Source organism: Labrus bergylta, chromosome 4 (assembly GCF_963930695.1).
Source record: "Labrus bergylta chromosome 4, fLabBer1.1, whole genome shotgun sequence".
In the NCBI taxonomy this organism is placed as follows: domain Eukaryota; kingdom Metazoa; phylum Chordata; class Actinopteri; order Labriformes; family Labridae; genus Labrus; species Labrus bergylta.
In genome coordinates this window covers 4747360-4761915 of record NC_089198.1, presented here as the reverse complement: position 1 = coordinate 4761915, position 14556 = coordinate 4747360, and the positions used below count along the sequence as shown (strand labels likewise).

General features: G+C 39.5%; 2 protein-coding genes and 2 long non-coding RNA genes across 4 annotated transcripts in view; 1 reads left to right on the top strand and 3 right to left on the bottom strand.

Moving 5' to 3' along the window:
- Positions 1-14556, bottom strand: part of LOC110001212 (axoneme-associated protein mst101(2)-like) — a 52499-nt gene that overhangs the window by 10660 nt on the left and 27283 nt on the right. The gene's annotated exons all lie outside the window — the stretch shown is intronic.
- On the bottom strand, positions 638-2441 carry LOC136178974 (uncharacterized). Its single transcript, XR_010666287.1, has 2 exons — positions 1870-2441; positions 638-1508 (listed from the first exon to the last, which is right to left on the bottom strand). It is a non-coding gene; the product is annotated as an uncharacterized lncRNA (long non-coding RNA).
- LOC136178973 (GTPase IMAP family member 9-like) lies at positions 2528-5370 on the top strand. Its single transcript, XM_065953543.1, has 2 exons — positions 2528-2686; positions 3897-5370. The coding sequence occupies exons 1-2, from the start codon at positions 2671-2673 to the stop codon at positions 4769-4771; spliced, it is 891 nt and encodes a 296-aa protein (XP_065809615.1). The 5' UTR covers positions 2528-2670; the 3' UTR covers positions 4772-5370.
- LOC136178983 (uncharacterized) lies at positions 10025-12549 on the bottom strand. The gene is made up of 2 exons (XR_010666302.1): positions 11884-12549; positions 10025-10842 (listed from the first exon to the last, which is right to left on the bottom strand). It is a non-coding gene; the product is annotated as an uncharacterized lncRNA (long non-coding RNA).

Sequence of the window (14556 nt, the reverse complement as noted above, 5' to 3'; positions counted from 1 at the left end):
TCAAAAAGACGAAAAGTGGACACAGAGTTTTCCAAGAAAAATGGTCATCGTCCTTTTTATTCACGGAAGTAAATGGGAAACCTGTGTGTTTGGTGTGCTCACAGCATGTTTCAGTGCTGAAAGAATACAACCTTCGGCGCCACTATGAGACCCTTCATGCTGACAAATACCACCACTTGCAAGGACAACAGAGAATAAATAAAGTTAATGAACTGTTGGCCTGTCTGAAGAAACAGCAGTCTGTGTTTAGTCACAGCAGAGAAATCAATGATGCTGCAGTGAAAGCCAGCTACCTTATTGCTTATGAAATTGCAACGACTTCAAAACCATTTTGTGATGGTGAATTTGTGAAGACATGCATGCTGAAGGCTGCAGAGCTCGTGTGCCCTGAAAAGCGTCAGGCTTTTGCAAATATCAGCCTGACAAGAAACACAATTGCAGACAGGATTTCTGATCTTTCGGCAGATTTGGACAGCCAATTGAAGCACAAAGTAAAATCATTTATTGCGTTTTCAGTTGCAATTGATGAAAGCACGGACATTACAGATGTTGCGCAACTGGCCATATTCATTCGCGGAGTTGATGACACTTTAGATTCTAAAAAGTATGTTGTAGAGAATGGAACACCACAGGGAAGTGTGATAAGTCCGATTTTATTTTCAATTATGATAAATGATATATTTGATAATATCCCAGCAGATATAGGAAGGTCATTGTTTGTGGATGATGGAGCATTGTGGAAAAAAGGAAAGAATATACAATTTATTGTAAATAAAATTTAGAAAGGGATCAGTTTAGTTGAGAAGTGGGGATTAAAGTGGGGAATGACATTTTCTGTGGAACAAACAAAGATCATGTTCTTTTCTCGAAAGAAAATTGGGGAGAATATTGGTTTGACATTGTTTGGAAATAAGATAGAACGAGTTGACTCATTTAGTTTTTTAGGGGTATTTTTTAATGTCCGGTTGACATGGAAGGAACACATCAGGAATATTGTTGATAAATGCAAAAAAGTAATAAATGTAATGAGATGTCTTGTAGGAATGGATTGGGGAGCTGATGTTGCTGCCTTAAAATATATATATGTGGCGTTAATTAGAACTAGGATTGAGTATGGGAGTGTGGTATATGGATCTGCAGCAAAGACAACACTTGCAAAGTTAGAAATGATTCAGGCACAGGCTCTTAGGATATGTGGTGGGGCAGTGAAATCATCTCCAATATGTGCACTTCAGGTAGAAGTAGGAGAGATGCCACTATGTTTAAGGAGGAAACAGCTATTAGCAAATTATTGGCTGAACTTGAGAGGACTTGGAGAAAGTCACCCAACAAAAGCAGTGTTAAAGGATTGCTGGGAAAAAGAGAGAACAATAAAGTCCAGTTTTGGATGGATCGGGGATAGAGTGGCGAGAGATATGGGAGTGTATGACAAGGATATCAGTCCAGCTGTTTTATGGCCACCAGTTCCAATGTGGCTGCTTGAGACAGCTGAAGTAGACTTGGAGTTACTAAAGATAAAGGAAAGAAAAAGAAATGTTGATTTAGTTAGTGAATTCTATGAACACATAGAACAGAGATATGGAGATCATGTACAAGTATTCACAGATGGATCTAAAGACCCGATGACAAATGCAACAGGATCAGCTGCGTTTATCCCAAAAGGTTCAAGGTTGAAGTAGTGAAGAGAACGTCAGATTTCCTGAACGTGTACACAGTAGAGTTGTACGCCATTTTAGTTGCATTAGAATGTGTTGAGCAAATGAAAGGAAGGAAAGTGCTGATATGCAGTGATTCAGTCAGCGCTTTATACAGTATTCAATCAGGATCATCTCACAGTCGTCAAGATGTATTATATGAAATCATATTTACACATTCCCAGGTGGTTAAACAGGGACAGATGTGATGTTCATGTGGGTTCCAGAACATTCAGGTATAGCAGGAAATGAAAAGGTGGACAGGTTGGCAAAGGAAGCTGTAAAGAAAGAGAGGATTGATATTAACATCAAATGATCTAAGTCAGAGGGGAAACAAGTCACATGGAGTAAAATCAAACAGGAATGGCAACAATATCGGAACAATCAGACAAAGGGAAGACATTTATATTCAATTCAGAGGGAAATAGATAAAGTAAAATACAGAGGGAGCAACAGAAGAGAGGAGGTCGTAATGTCCAGGTTAAGAATCAGTCACAGTCATTTAAATAGCTCTCTACATGTCACTGGAAAACATTCATCCAGTCTTTGTGAGGTATGCAATCTAGCAGAAACAGTTGAACATAGTTATTAAATGTAGAAAGTATTTAGCACATAGACAGAACATGATGTCAGAAATGGAGAGAGAGGGACTCGTAAGAAGAGATTTAAAAAGTATTTTGGAGTGTGGGGAGAGAGGGAGAGGACGAAGATGCTTGTTTAGGTTTATTGAGGAGGATTTAGAAAAGTGAGTAATAATTAAATCCAGCAGATGGCAGTAATGCAACTTTTTGGATGCCAGCTGCCAATAAAATCCAAAGAAGAAGAAGAAGAAGAAGAAGAAGAAGAAGAAATGCTTCTGGGAGAGGTGAACAGGGTGAGGCTCCGTGCAGTTTTAAGGAAGTGTTTCCACAGACAGACTAAAAACTTTTCTTCTTCAGCTTAGAAACACATCAGCTACTCTCTCCAACACTCAAATATGGCTGTCAGTAAAGGTAAGTCATTTAATTTATAAAGTAGCATACACCTTGTATCTAAGTTAATGTTTATAGAGGGACCATTACATGATTCATAATGCACAAATATTAAACCGTTCTAAAGGGGCTACAATGGAAAACATATTTCTTAAATCCTCAGAATTTCTAACAGGCTGGGGGATGAAATTCAAAACTCAGTTTGTGTTTGTCTTTAACGCAGTCAATCCTCTCTGATATGAATTTAAATGGGAACATTAATGGAAACATCTGCAGTATGATTCAACAGCATGGAGTGTCTAAAACTAACCTGTGACGCTCTCTCAAATAATTTTAACCAGAACTTATCATCTTAAAAAAAAGAGGGATTTATTGTATTAGACTGGATTCGTAGTGTGTAGGTGTAACTTGTAACTAGGCGGTTTCCTAAATACCTTCCTAATTACTGCTTATTGGGAGAAAGAGAGGAAGTTGTTGAATTGTCTTTGTTGCATCCAATGCTTGAGTGTGAATAAGAAGATAATATTAATTCCCACTGGTTCATTTATTAGCCGAGAGCAGGAGAGCACAGACGCTGAAAGTTAGGAAGTTGTGAACATGAATCATGATCTTGATATGCTTTGCTTAATATGCCCTGATAAGGTAGAAGTAAGAAAAGGTCATGCTTTGGTAGTAGGTTGAGATGTTTCTGAATCTTTCCCATGTTTCAGGGATGTTTTATTGTTGTGATTAAAAGACAGAATTTGAAAGAGTAGTGCCAGCATGAAGCAGCCTTACTCCTGGATGTGTAAGACACATGTTTATTGCAGTGTAGAGACACAGTTTCACAGTTTATCAGTCACAAAGTCAGAATTTTTTGAAAACGTTTCCACTTTTGGGCCGCTCCGGCATAAGTCGCTTTCTCAGTTGGGCCACCCCAGTCAAAGAAGTCTGGATCCGCCCCTGCACATCATGTTGCGTCGTATAATTTAGTTTGGTTGTATCGTACACTATCTTCATGTGTCGTACGCTATAATTGTGTTTTGTAGGATATCATAGCATTCCCAAACTTTTTTTTGCTGGGACCTCGTGTCTACTGCGATCAGATACGTTTTAATTTTGAATCTGAAATCCATTTGTTCAAAAAAACAAAACACAAATAACTGCATAATTGGATAAGATCAGGTATAGATAATCAAATGGACACATATAGTCCTTAATGTTGTTCCTTTATTTTCTCTCATCCAATCAGAACCAACCATGTACAATAATGAGGAGATCCGGATCGTGATGGTGGGGAAGACCGGAGCTGGGAAGAGCGCCACAGCGAACACCATCCTGGGAAAGGAAGAATTCAAATCAAGGTTCTCCTTTAAATCTGTGACTGAAGGCTGCGCTAAGGCGTATGGTGAGCTGGATGGACAGAAGGTTTCTGTCATCGACACTCCAGGTCTGTTTGACACCAATACTGACGCAGTGACGACACGTGCAAATATCGTCCGATGTATGGCTTATGCTTCTCCTGGACCACATATCTTTCTGATTGTCATCAAACTGGAACGATTCACAGAAGAAATACAGAAGACGGTGGAGAAGATTCAGAAAATCTTTGGAGAGGAAGCAAACAAATACAGCATGGTTCTCTTTACCCATGGTGACCAGCTCAGAGGGCAACCTATCGAAGAGATCTTGAAGGAAAGCGAAGACCTGCAGGAGCTTGTGGCCAAATGTAACAACCAGTACCACGTCTTTGATAACAACCTCTCTGATAGTTCTCAGGTCACTGAGCTGCTCAACAAGATCAGAAAAATAACAGAAAAGAACACAGGAAACCATTACACCACTGAGATGTTTCAGAAGGTAGAGAGGGCGATTGAAGAGGAGAAACAGAGAATCCTGAAAGAGAAAGAAGAGGAAATGAGGAAAGAGAGGGAGGAAGTGGAGAATTTATCTAAATTAATAACATCAATTGGCAAACAACTTGATAAGGACCTTTTACTGAATGAGATGATTGAAAAAATAGCTAGAAGAGATGCAGAGAACAGCCCTGCATTGTTCAGATATTTAATGGAAATCCTTCAGATAGGGTTGGAATTTTATCGTGTTTATAAAGGTGTGAGAGATTGAACACAAAATAACAGCTCAATATTGCTGAAATGATTCTTCAACATCATTACAATTTAAGTGTCTAAAACTGATCTGACTCTGCAAAAATGAATGTTATCTTTCACACGAGACACATGTTTGGTGAATCCTTGCTGCGAGGACAAACTTGGTGACAAAATAAACATCTTCCTGTGACTATTTTACATTCCCCCTGAGGTCAGAGGCATTTCCCCTACTATATTAAAAGGGTATTCTTTTACACAAATAATCGTTCTTTCATCATGATCTCAAATACAGTATAGCATTTAAGTTTTAAGTCAGTTAACATGTTAATAATGTCTTAATACCTTTACATTATAAAAAAAATACACATATTGTGTCATGTGGCTTCTTGCTGTTGTTGTTAATGTTGTAAACATTAAGAGAAAGATCCTTAAGCGTTGATTAAATATTGTAAGTAACCCGGTTAAGGTTAGTTAAGAAATTAAGAGGTTTTCTCAAGTAAATGTTGTTTGTTATTCTTTTACTGGAGGATGCTACAAATCTTGTTAATGTGTTCGAGCCAAAGTGAATAACCAAAATGTGCTTTCTTTATCATTTCAATAAAATGTTGTAACACAGTGTGTAGTTGTTGTTGTTTTTCCAAAGGGGATACGAGACTGAATCCAGTTTCATCAACAAAATAAAAGATTATTATTTCTGGACTCTTCTGTTTAACATCTACATTACTCCCACTAGCTCAAATTATAGAAAACAATTAAATAAGTTATCATAACTACGCAGACGACACACAGATCTATATTACAATGTCCTGGTTTGAATCCCCGTCTGACAGGAGCCTCTCTGTGTGGAGTCTGCATGTTCTCCCCGTGCATGTGTGGGTTCTCCCCGGGTACTACGGCTTCCTCCCACAGTCCAAAGACATGCTCGTTAGGTTAACTGGTAACTCTAAATTCCCCGTAGGTGTGAATGTGAGTGTGTCTGGTTGTCTGTCTCGATATGTCAGCTCTGTGATTGGCTGGGGAACAGTCCAGGGTGTAACCCCGCCTCTCACCCAATGACAGCTGGGATCGATTCCAGCCCCAGTGACCCCGAATGGGAAATGCAGTACTGATAATGGATGGATACCCATGTGAATTCCCACAATGACACATTTGAAAATGAATGTATTGATCATATTTTGTAATATTAATCTGAATCTAAATCTGAATCGGAGTAACTAGCAGACAAACTAAAGATTTTTGATAAATTCAGTGGAGTAAGAAGTATTTTTTTTTGCCTTTGAGATGAAGTTTAGTTAAAGTGACAGCAAATAGAGAAACACTAGGTTACTCCCTGAATAGAGAGAGAAGTCAGTAACTCAAAGAAAACATGAAAGAAGTGAAAAAATATATACATATACATTGGAGGAAATAATTATTTGATCCCCTGCTGATTTTGTAAGTTTGACCAATTACAAAGAAGTGAGCGGTCTATCATTTTTATGGTACCTTTATTTTAACAAACAGAGACAGAATATTTTAAAAAAGGCCAGAAAAAAACATTGTATAAAGTTATAAATGAATTTGAATTTGATTGAAGGAAATAAGTATTTGATCCCCTACAAACCAACTCCTAAAGTACTCCTAATCACTGCTCATTATGGGTAAAAAAGACACATGTCAACAGAATCAATCTTTTCCTTTCCAACCACTCCACCACCATGGGCAAGACCAAAGAACTTTCAAAGGACATCAGGGACAAGATTGTAGACCTGCACAAGGCTGGAATGGGTTACAAGACCATCAGCAAGAAGCTTGTTGAGAAGGAGACAACTGTTGGTGCAATTATAAGAAAATGGAAGAAATTTAAAATAACCATCAATCGCCCTCTGTCTGGAGCTCCATGCAAGATCTCGCCTCGTAGGGCAAGGATGATCATGAGAAGGGTGAGGAATCAGCCCAGAACTACACGGGAGGAGCTTTGTAATGATCTCAAGACAGCTAGGACCACAGTCACCAAGAAAACCATTGGGAACACACTGTGCCGTAATGGATTGAAATCCTGCAGTGCCCGCAAGGTCCCCATGCTCAGGAAGGCACATGTACTGGCCCGTCTGAAGTTTGCCAGTGAACACCTAAATGATTCAGAGAAGGCTTGGGAGAAGGTGGTGTGGTCAGATGAGACCAAATTCAACTCTTTGGCATAAACTGGAGTTGTTGTGTTTGGAGGGCGAGAAATGCTGAATACCAACCCAAGAACACCGTCAAGCATGGAGGAGGAAACATTATGCTTTGGGGCTGTCTCTCTGCTAAGGGTACAGGACAACTTCACGCATTGAGGGGCCGATGGATGGGGCCATGTACCGTCAGATCTTGGACAAGAACCTCCTTTCCTCAGCCAGAGCACTGAGGACGGGTCGTGGATGGGTCTTCCAGCATGACAACAACCCGAAACATACGGCCAAGGCAACAAAGCAGTGGCTCAAGAAGAAGCACATTAAGGTCATGGAGTGGCCTAGCCAGTCTCCAGACCTTTATCCTTTAAAAAATTTGTGGAGGGAGCTGAAAGTTCGAGTTCCAAAGTGACAGCCTCGAAACCTTCAGAATTTGGAAAAGATCTGCAAAAGGAGAGGACCAAAATCCCTCCTGAGATGTGTACAAACCTGGTGACCAACTACAACAATCGTCTGACTTCTGTGCTTGCCAACAAGGGTCACTCTACCAAGTACTAAGTCATGTTCTGCATGGGGATCAAATACTTATTTCCTTCGATCAAATGCAAATTAATTTATATCTTTATGTAATTTTTTTTTCTGGACTTTTTTTTATATATTCTGTCTCTGTTTGTTAAAATAAAGGTACCATAAAAATTATAGACCTCTCACTTCTTTGAAATCTGGCAAACTTACAAAATCAGCAGGGGATTAAATAATTATTTCCTTCACTGTATATATATATATTATTGAAAAGAGAGAAACATAACTCAGTCTGAACATTGGTTTATGACACAGTTAGGTCAGGGCTATAAAGGCAGTTTTATTTCACTTGGACTTTGTCCATTTCAGAAAAAGTAGCAATTTTGTTGCTGCTGGAAGAGGTGAACAGAGTGAGGCTCCGTGCAGTTTTAAGGAAGTGTTTCCACAGACAGACTAAAAACTTTTCTTCTTCAGCTTAGAAACACATCAGCTACTCTCTCCAACACTCAAATATGGCTGTCAGTAAAGGTAAGTCATTTAATTTACAAAGTAGCATACACCTTGTATCTAAGTTAATTTTTATAGAGGGACCATTACATGATTCATAATGCACAAATATTAAACCGTTCTAAAGGGGCTAAAATTGAAAACATATTTCTCAAATCCTCAGAATTTCTAACAGGCTGGGGGATGAAATCCAAAACTCAGTTTGTGTTTGTCTTTAACGCAGCCAATTCTCTCTGATATGAATTTAATGGGAACATTAATGGAAACATCTGCAGTATGATTCAACAGCATGGAGCGTCTAAAACTAACCTGTGACGCTCTCTCAAAGAATTTTAAGCAGAACTTATCATCTTAAAAAAAAATAGAGATTTATTGTATTAGACTGGATTCGTAGTATGGTGTAGTTTGTAAAGTTAAAAAAACCTTCACAGATTTATAAATATTAGAAATACTTTTATGATAGTAGTTAAAGGCAGGGTTGGTCATTTTCTCCAGATACACTTTTTAAGATTTTGGTTGAAATTGTCTTTAGGTCCTGACAGACATTAATAACTCAGGTTCTCTGAAAAAGGAACAGAGAGAAAATCTGTCATCTGTAGCAGTTGTTAGCCTGTAAAAACTTTCAATCAATCACTCAATCTTTATTTGTATAGCGCCAATTCATAACAAGTGTTATCTCAAGACGCTTTACAAAAAGCAGCTAAAAGACCTTACCTATGACTATAATACAAAGACCCAGCTTAATCCATCATGAGCACTTTAGCAAAGCAGCAAATTTTGACCAATGTCTGCCACGAGGTACCAATCTGATGAACCAATCACGCCTCCCTGTCTCCCTGCTCGTTCTCGACCCCATGACTGCACGAGCCCACACTCAAAGCATGAGCTGAGGTCCGCTTCTGGAGCAACGGTGCTTGTGCATGTAAGTGAGGGGGCGTGGCTTTAGAGGGAGCACAGAGGGGAGGGGTGCAGACGGCGCACTGAGGGAATGCTACTTTCAAAATTATGCTAGTTTTAGAAAATGACCAACCCTGCCTTTAAAGTAGACATTATTAGTGGAAATAGAAAAGGGGGAAAGGATATTCATTAGTGTGTGCCCATGCACTAGAGGTTGGGAAAAAAAATGATTTATGTAAAAATCCAATTTTTAGTTTCTGAGATTTTAAATAGATTCATAACTTCCAAAAATCAATTATTATTTTTTTCCAATCAGTCACTCCCTGCTAAGTGCTAATGCTAGCTCTTTAACTCTGTAGAATGCCAAATGGAGCAGCAAGAAATTCAGCCAGTCTCACAGATGACTGGAGTAGATCCTGAAGTATATGTACTAATTCAAAAATAGACTTTGAATCATGAATCCAGAATCATTTTGAATAGAAAATAGATTCTCAATCAAATCGTGACACACTCGAAGATCCCTCACATGGGCCACCCCGGTCAAAGAAGTCTGGACCCCCCACTGCACATGTTGCGTCATATCATTTAGTTTGGTTGTATCTTAATGTATTGTGCCATCAGTAATGTATTTGTGACCATGAGCTTTTAGCTTGTGAGTACCATGAGCGCCCTCTGCTGGGGCCCCTGCAGACATGCGTGATGAGCCCCGTGCCCTGTTGCCAGGTTACACTCTCCGTGGTGAGTTGACTTATTAAGAGCTCCGCTAAAAAACGATGAAATAAGTCCGTTTTTCTGAGTAAAAGTAAGTTTTATTAATGTGCCATGTTTCAGAGATCCTCTTAAAATAATTATCAAAGACTTTTGTGGTGATATTGATTTGTTTTAGTTGAGTTATTTCAACTCTCCATGTTTTTATGCTTTTCTAGCTGAGTTTCAGCTTCATCATTTGTTGTCGTGGTGTAGCTGACTTCACCAACAGTTAGCTTGATTTTCTGCTCTCTGTTTAAGTAAATACTGAAGCTTACTACCAAAGAAGTGGCTGTGACAGAGACCTACATTTTATATACACGTTAAATGTTTGTCCTGTCTGCATTATCCTGTCCCTGTGTGAATGTTAGAGCTGTTAACCACCAAAGTGTCTGTGTGAGCGTGCTCATCTTTCTTCTGTTATTATCAGAATAAACGGCTGCTGGTGCCAAAAGTGAGTTTTTATACCTGGTTCATCACAACACAATGGTGAGTACACAACCAGTACACTTTGTATTTAAAAAAGAAAAGAAAAGAAAAGAAACTAAATGCTTTTGGTAGAAATACACTTTTGTTGAAATGACGTACATCAGGGAGTAAGAACAACACAAACGAGCATCAAGAGGAGGAAACAATGTCAGTAAGAGATAATGAACGGCTTTAAGTCCGATCGGACACACAGGTGCTGACAGGAAGTGCACAGAGGCAAAGCACATTTTATTAAATCCATATATGTCGTCACGATCATCAAAAGCATCAACGTCTCCTGACACATCTCCTTTATGGTTTGTCTCACACGCAGCTCCAGGAATTCTTTCACTGATCCTGAAGAAAATACAAGAGTTTCTTTTCCATTCACCGTATTCTAAGATATTTCTCTAAACATTAACGACACCATCTGTGCTGTGCTTTGGTCAAAATAAAACATGAATCAAGCCCCAGAGCAGGTTTGTGACCCTGTATAAACCAGCTCTCTCAGAACGCTCTGTGTGGGTGGAGATATGAGGGGAGGGTATTGTTTTACCTGAATCCAACTTGTGATGTCACAAGGAGAGCAAATTTGAAACGGGGAATTTTTGTCTGTGTTGTAAGACTTATGCAGACCACAATCAAAGGACTGGATGGGTTTATTTCACGTTTTGTGGGTCGGTAGACACTCAGGTTACCCAAGTGGATTTTTCATAATATGTCCCCTTCAAGAGGAAGAAACCTCGAGCAGATCCAGACTCATGATGAACAGCCGTCTGATGACACTGTGTCCAAGCTGGAAAGTGTGATAGAGGGAGATTCAGGAAGAAGAAGAGAGACAAACAGAGCAACAACAACAACAATGAATAAAATAGATTTAAAGCTACAGTGTCAGTAATAATGGTAAAAGTATGTGTAGTATTAGCAGTAACAGCTCAGTGTGATAATAGACTGATCAGTCAAATATCAACAACTGTAATGATGAAACGAGGAGGACTGATTATATTCATTATAGAGGATCATTTATTAACCCCTTACTGTCCCCATTATCATATCTACTTCTGACATTAAAGAGTCTAAAATATGTTATGGTATGAATTTCAACTTTATAAAGTAAATATATACGATTAAAAAACAAAACACATTAAAAAAAAGTTTTTTGTTTCTTTGCGCTATGAAACTTGTCATTTATTGCACATTTCAAGTTTACTTTTTCTTTAAATTTTATTTTTTTTACCATTTTGTTTTGTACCTTTTGCACTATTTAGAATTTATTACTGTAAATATTGTTTATCTTATTTTACCTTATTTTATTTTATCTTATTTTACCTTATTTTGGTTGTATTGCACCGCGGGACGGAGACAAACACAATTTCAATTCCACTGTATGTCTGGTATATTTTGAAATTGACAATAAAGTTGACTTTGACTTCTTGACTTCAATGAATCCTCTTGATCAACCTGAATTCTAGTCTCACGTCTCTCTTTGTTCACAAATAAAACTACAGACTCTGTTACAACATTTTATTAAAATGAAGAAGCAAAAAATCACATTAAAGCACATTTGGATGATGCAGTTTGCTTTACAAGTATTCAGAGAAAATTGAAGTAGAGCAGACAGGGACGCTGTGGGGGAAGGAGCGGCTGAGGCAGAGTGCAAACAGGAAATTTGTGGTGGCAGCCGCAGCTTTTGCAGCTGCATCTGCACGAGCATTACCCAGAGAAACTTGGTCACGGGAGGAGGTGTGAGCAGCACATTTGCAAACAGCAATGCTGGAAGGTAACAAAATGGCTTCCAACAGGGCAGCTACCTTGTGGTGGTGTAGGATGGGTTTACCGTCAGATTTGAGGAACTTGAGATGTTTCCAGAGTGCGCCAAAGTCACGCACAACGCCAAAGGCGTAGCAAGCGAGAATGGTGACAGATTTGCCTTTAGCCAGTTTGCATGCCTCAGTCAGAGCCACCAGTTCTGCTGCCTGTGCAGAGTAATGAGAAGGCAGAGGAGAGGAACAAACAACAGAAACATCATCTACTACAGAGAAACAGGCGTGGGCAGTGGACGGTATCCCTATAACCAGAACCGTTAACATAGAAACTTAGGTTAGGGTTAGTGAGAGGAACGTTGTAGCATGTCCTGAACATGCAAAAAGGGGTGAATAACTTTACTATAGCTAATGGAAGCTCAACACACATTAGTTAACTAATTATTGAACTAAATGAGAGCTCACTCCCTACCAACCTGCTAGTCTACTCTTTCCTAGTGGAAGGAGCTATGTAAAATGACTCCTCTAACACCCTTTGGAGGACAGATGAACAAGTTAAAATCACAGCTCCAGGATTATCTGCCTAACATTCATTTCTAGAATAATTAGATTCAAGGATAACCCCTGGTATAGGACTCTAGATTACCCCCCAGAGAGGGAATAACTGTGAACTCCCCTCACTAGGATGTTAGGTGTGTATGAAGTGTGTAATATAAATCAGTAAGACAAGTGTGCCGTGGTGTGACTGCTCACTACTTACCTTCCGAGGTTCACAGGGTCTTTAAGGGGAACTTCCAGTCTTTGTGGTGTAAATGATTTCAGTCAGAAAATGATTTCAAAAAGTTTCCGAAAATGTATAAAAACATTTCAAATGATATTCCAAATGCAAATACAAAACAGTAAAAGAAAAATATAAAAAATGGAAAAGGAAAACAAAACTCAAAGACCAAAGTCTAAACCTGTGAGTGTAGACACTTGAAGTTTTAAAAGATCTTGGCTCAGAGACTAAGTCCCAAAATGGGATTTCAAAAGTCAGAGTGACGTGGATTCGTTTTGCAAGGCAAAAAAGAACCTCGATCAGATTTTCTACAGCGTTTTTATAGACAAAAAGTCTCTCTTTTTTCAAGATCCTGTAACACCTCAACAATGCACGTTCGCAGAAACATGATGCATACACAGGTCATGCCAAGTTCATGACATAGGTAATACCAAGTTCATATGTGGTTTCAGCTCGAAGACCGTGAACCGAGCAGATACTCAGAAACGCTACACGCCTACGAGCTCTGATGTGGTTTTGCTTCAATGTATGGCACACTTATCTTGACCTCACAGGAGTGTAGGCACTACGAGTGTGTGTAAGTTTAACAGGAAATGTTGAAAGCAGAAAAAGGTTATGACTTTATGACCTATGTATTAAATGATGAAAGAATTAAGTGATAATAAAAGAAAAAAACTAAAACAAATTCAACAATTGCATAACTCTTTCTGATCTTTCAACAACGTCTTTCAGGTCTGGTCTTGGGGTACGGGTGAGCTGGAGTCCTGCAAGGCCAGGTAGAGGCATAAGGGTGGCAGGGTTAAGTACAGTCTCATCAACAAATTGTGTAAATGGCTTTTCTGGATCTGGGATGCCCAAGGTGGACTGCAAGGACAGTTTAAGGTTTTCAAACGCAGTGTTTGCCTCCTCAGTCCACTGATCGGGGCTGGAATCTGTCAGGTCTCTTTTGTGTGTGATGTCTCTCAGTGGTTGCTCCGTCTCGGAGAAGTTAGGAATAAAATGTTGGCAGTAAGAACACATGCCTAGGAAAGAAAGAACTTGTTTTTTAGTCATAGGTTTAGGTGTATCAGCCACAGCCTTAACCCGGGAGGGAGAAAGAGATTGGCCCTTTGGTGTGAGGATATGACCTAAGGTCACTTCCTGTTTTACAAACTGTAGTTTAGACAGGGATGCTTTATGGCCCTCCTCCATGAGATGGTGCAGGAGGAGGATGGTGTCTGTCTCACACTGCTCCTTTGTTGGGGCTGTGATGAGGAGGTCATCGACGTACTGCAGGAAGACTGAACCTGGGGAGAGTGTGACAGAAGAAAGACTGCGAGACAGTGCTTGACAGAAGAGGGTGGGGCTGCAGGTCAGCCCTTGGCACAAACGTGTCCACAAAACGCTTTCCTCCGAACTGGAAAGCAAACCAAAACTGGGAGTCTTTCTGAACGGGGATAGAGAAGAAAGCATTAGACTACTAGGTCCACAATGGAAAACCATTTAGCAGGAGATCTGGCTGAGAATGGTGTATGGATTGGGAACATTAGGAGCGTGATCTAGAAACACAGTTAAGCAGTGAGTACAGTATGTTATTCTTATTTTCTCTAGTCCCTCAATTAAACAACTTTTATACACGAGGGGAGGAGTCAGCCGGCCGTCCCGGCGATGTAAACAAACTGAAGATAGGACTCTGAAAACTCTGAAAACATCACAGACAGTGGGACTCGGGTGTTACACCCATTGTAGACAGTCATGACTCACACAGTTATTTTCAGAGGAGATACTTGATTTCTATTATATTTATGTGTGAAAAATCACTAAAGCCTTTAAAGACTACACTTCATGTTGGTGTCACAAGATCACAGACTGTCATACCAACTTCATCATTGCTGAAAATGTCCTGGAAAAGTCCTGGAAAAGGATCTATGGAAAAGAGTGGGAACCCTGAAGTCAGTGTGACTGAGGTTATGTATGGTCACAAATAAAC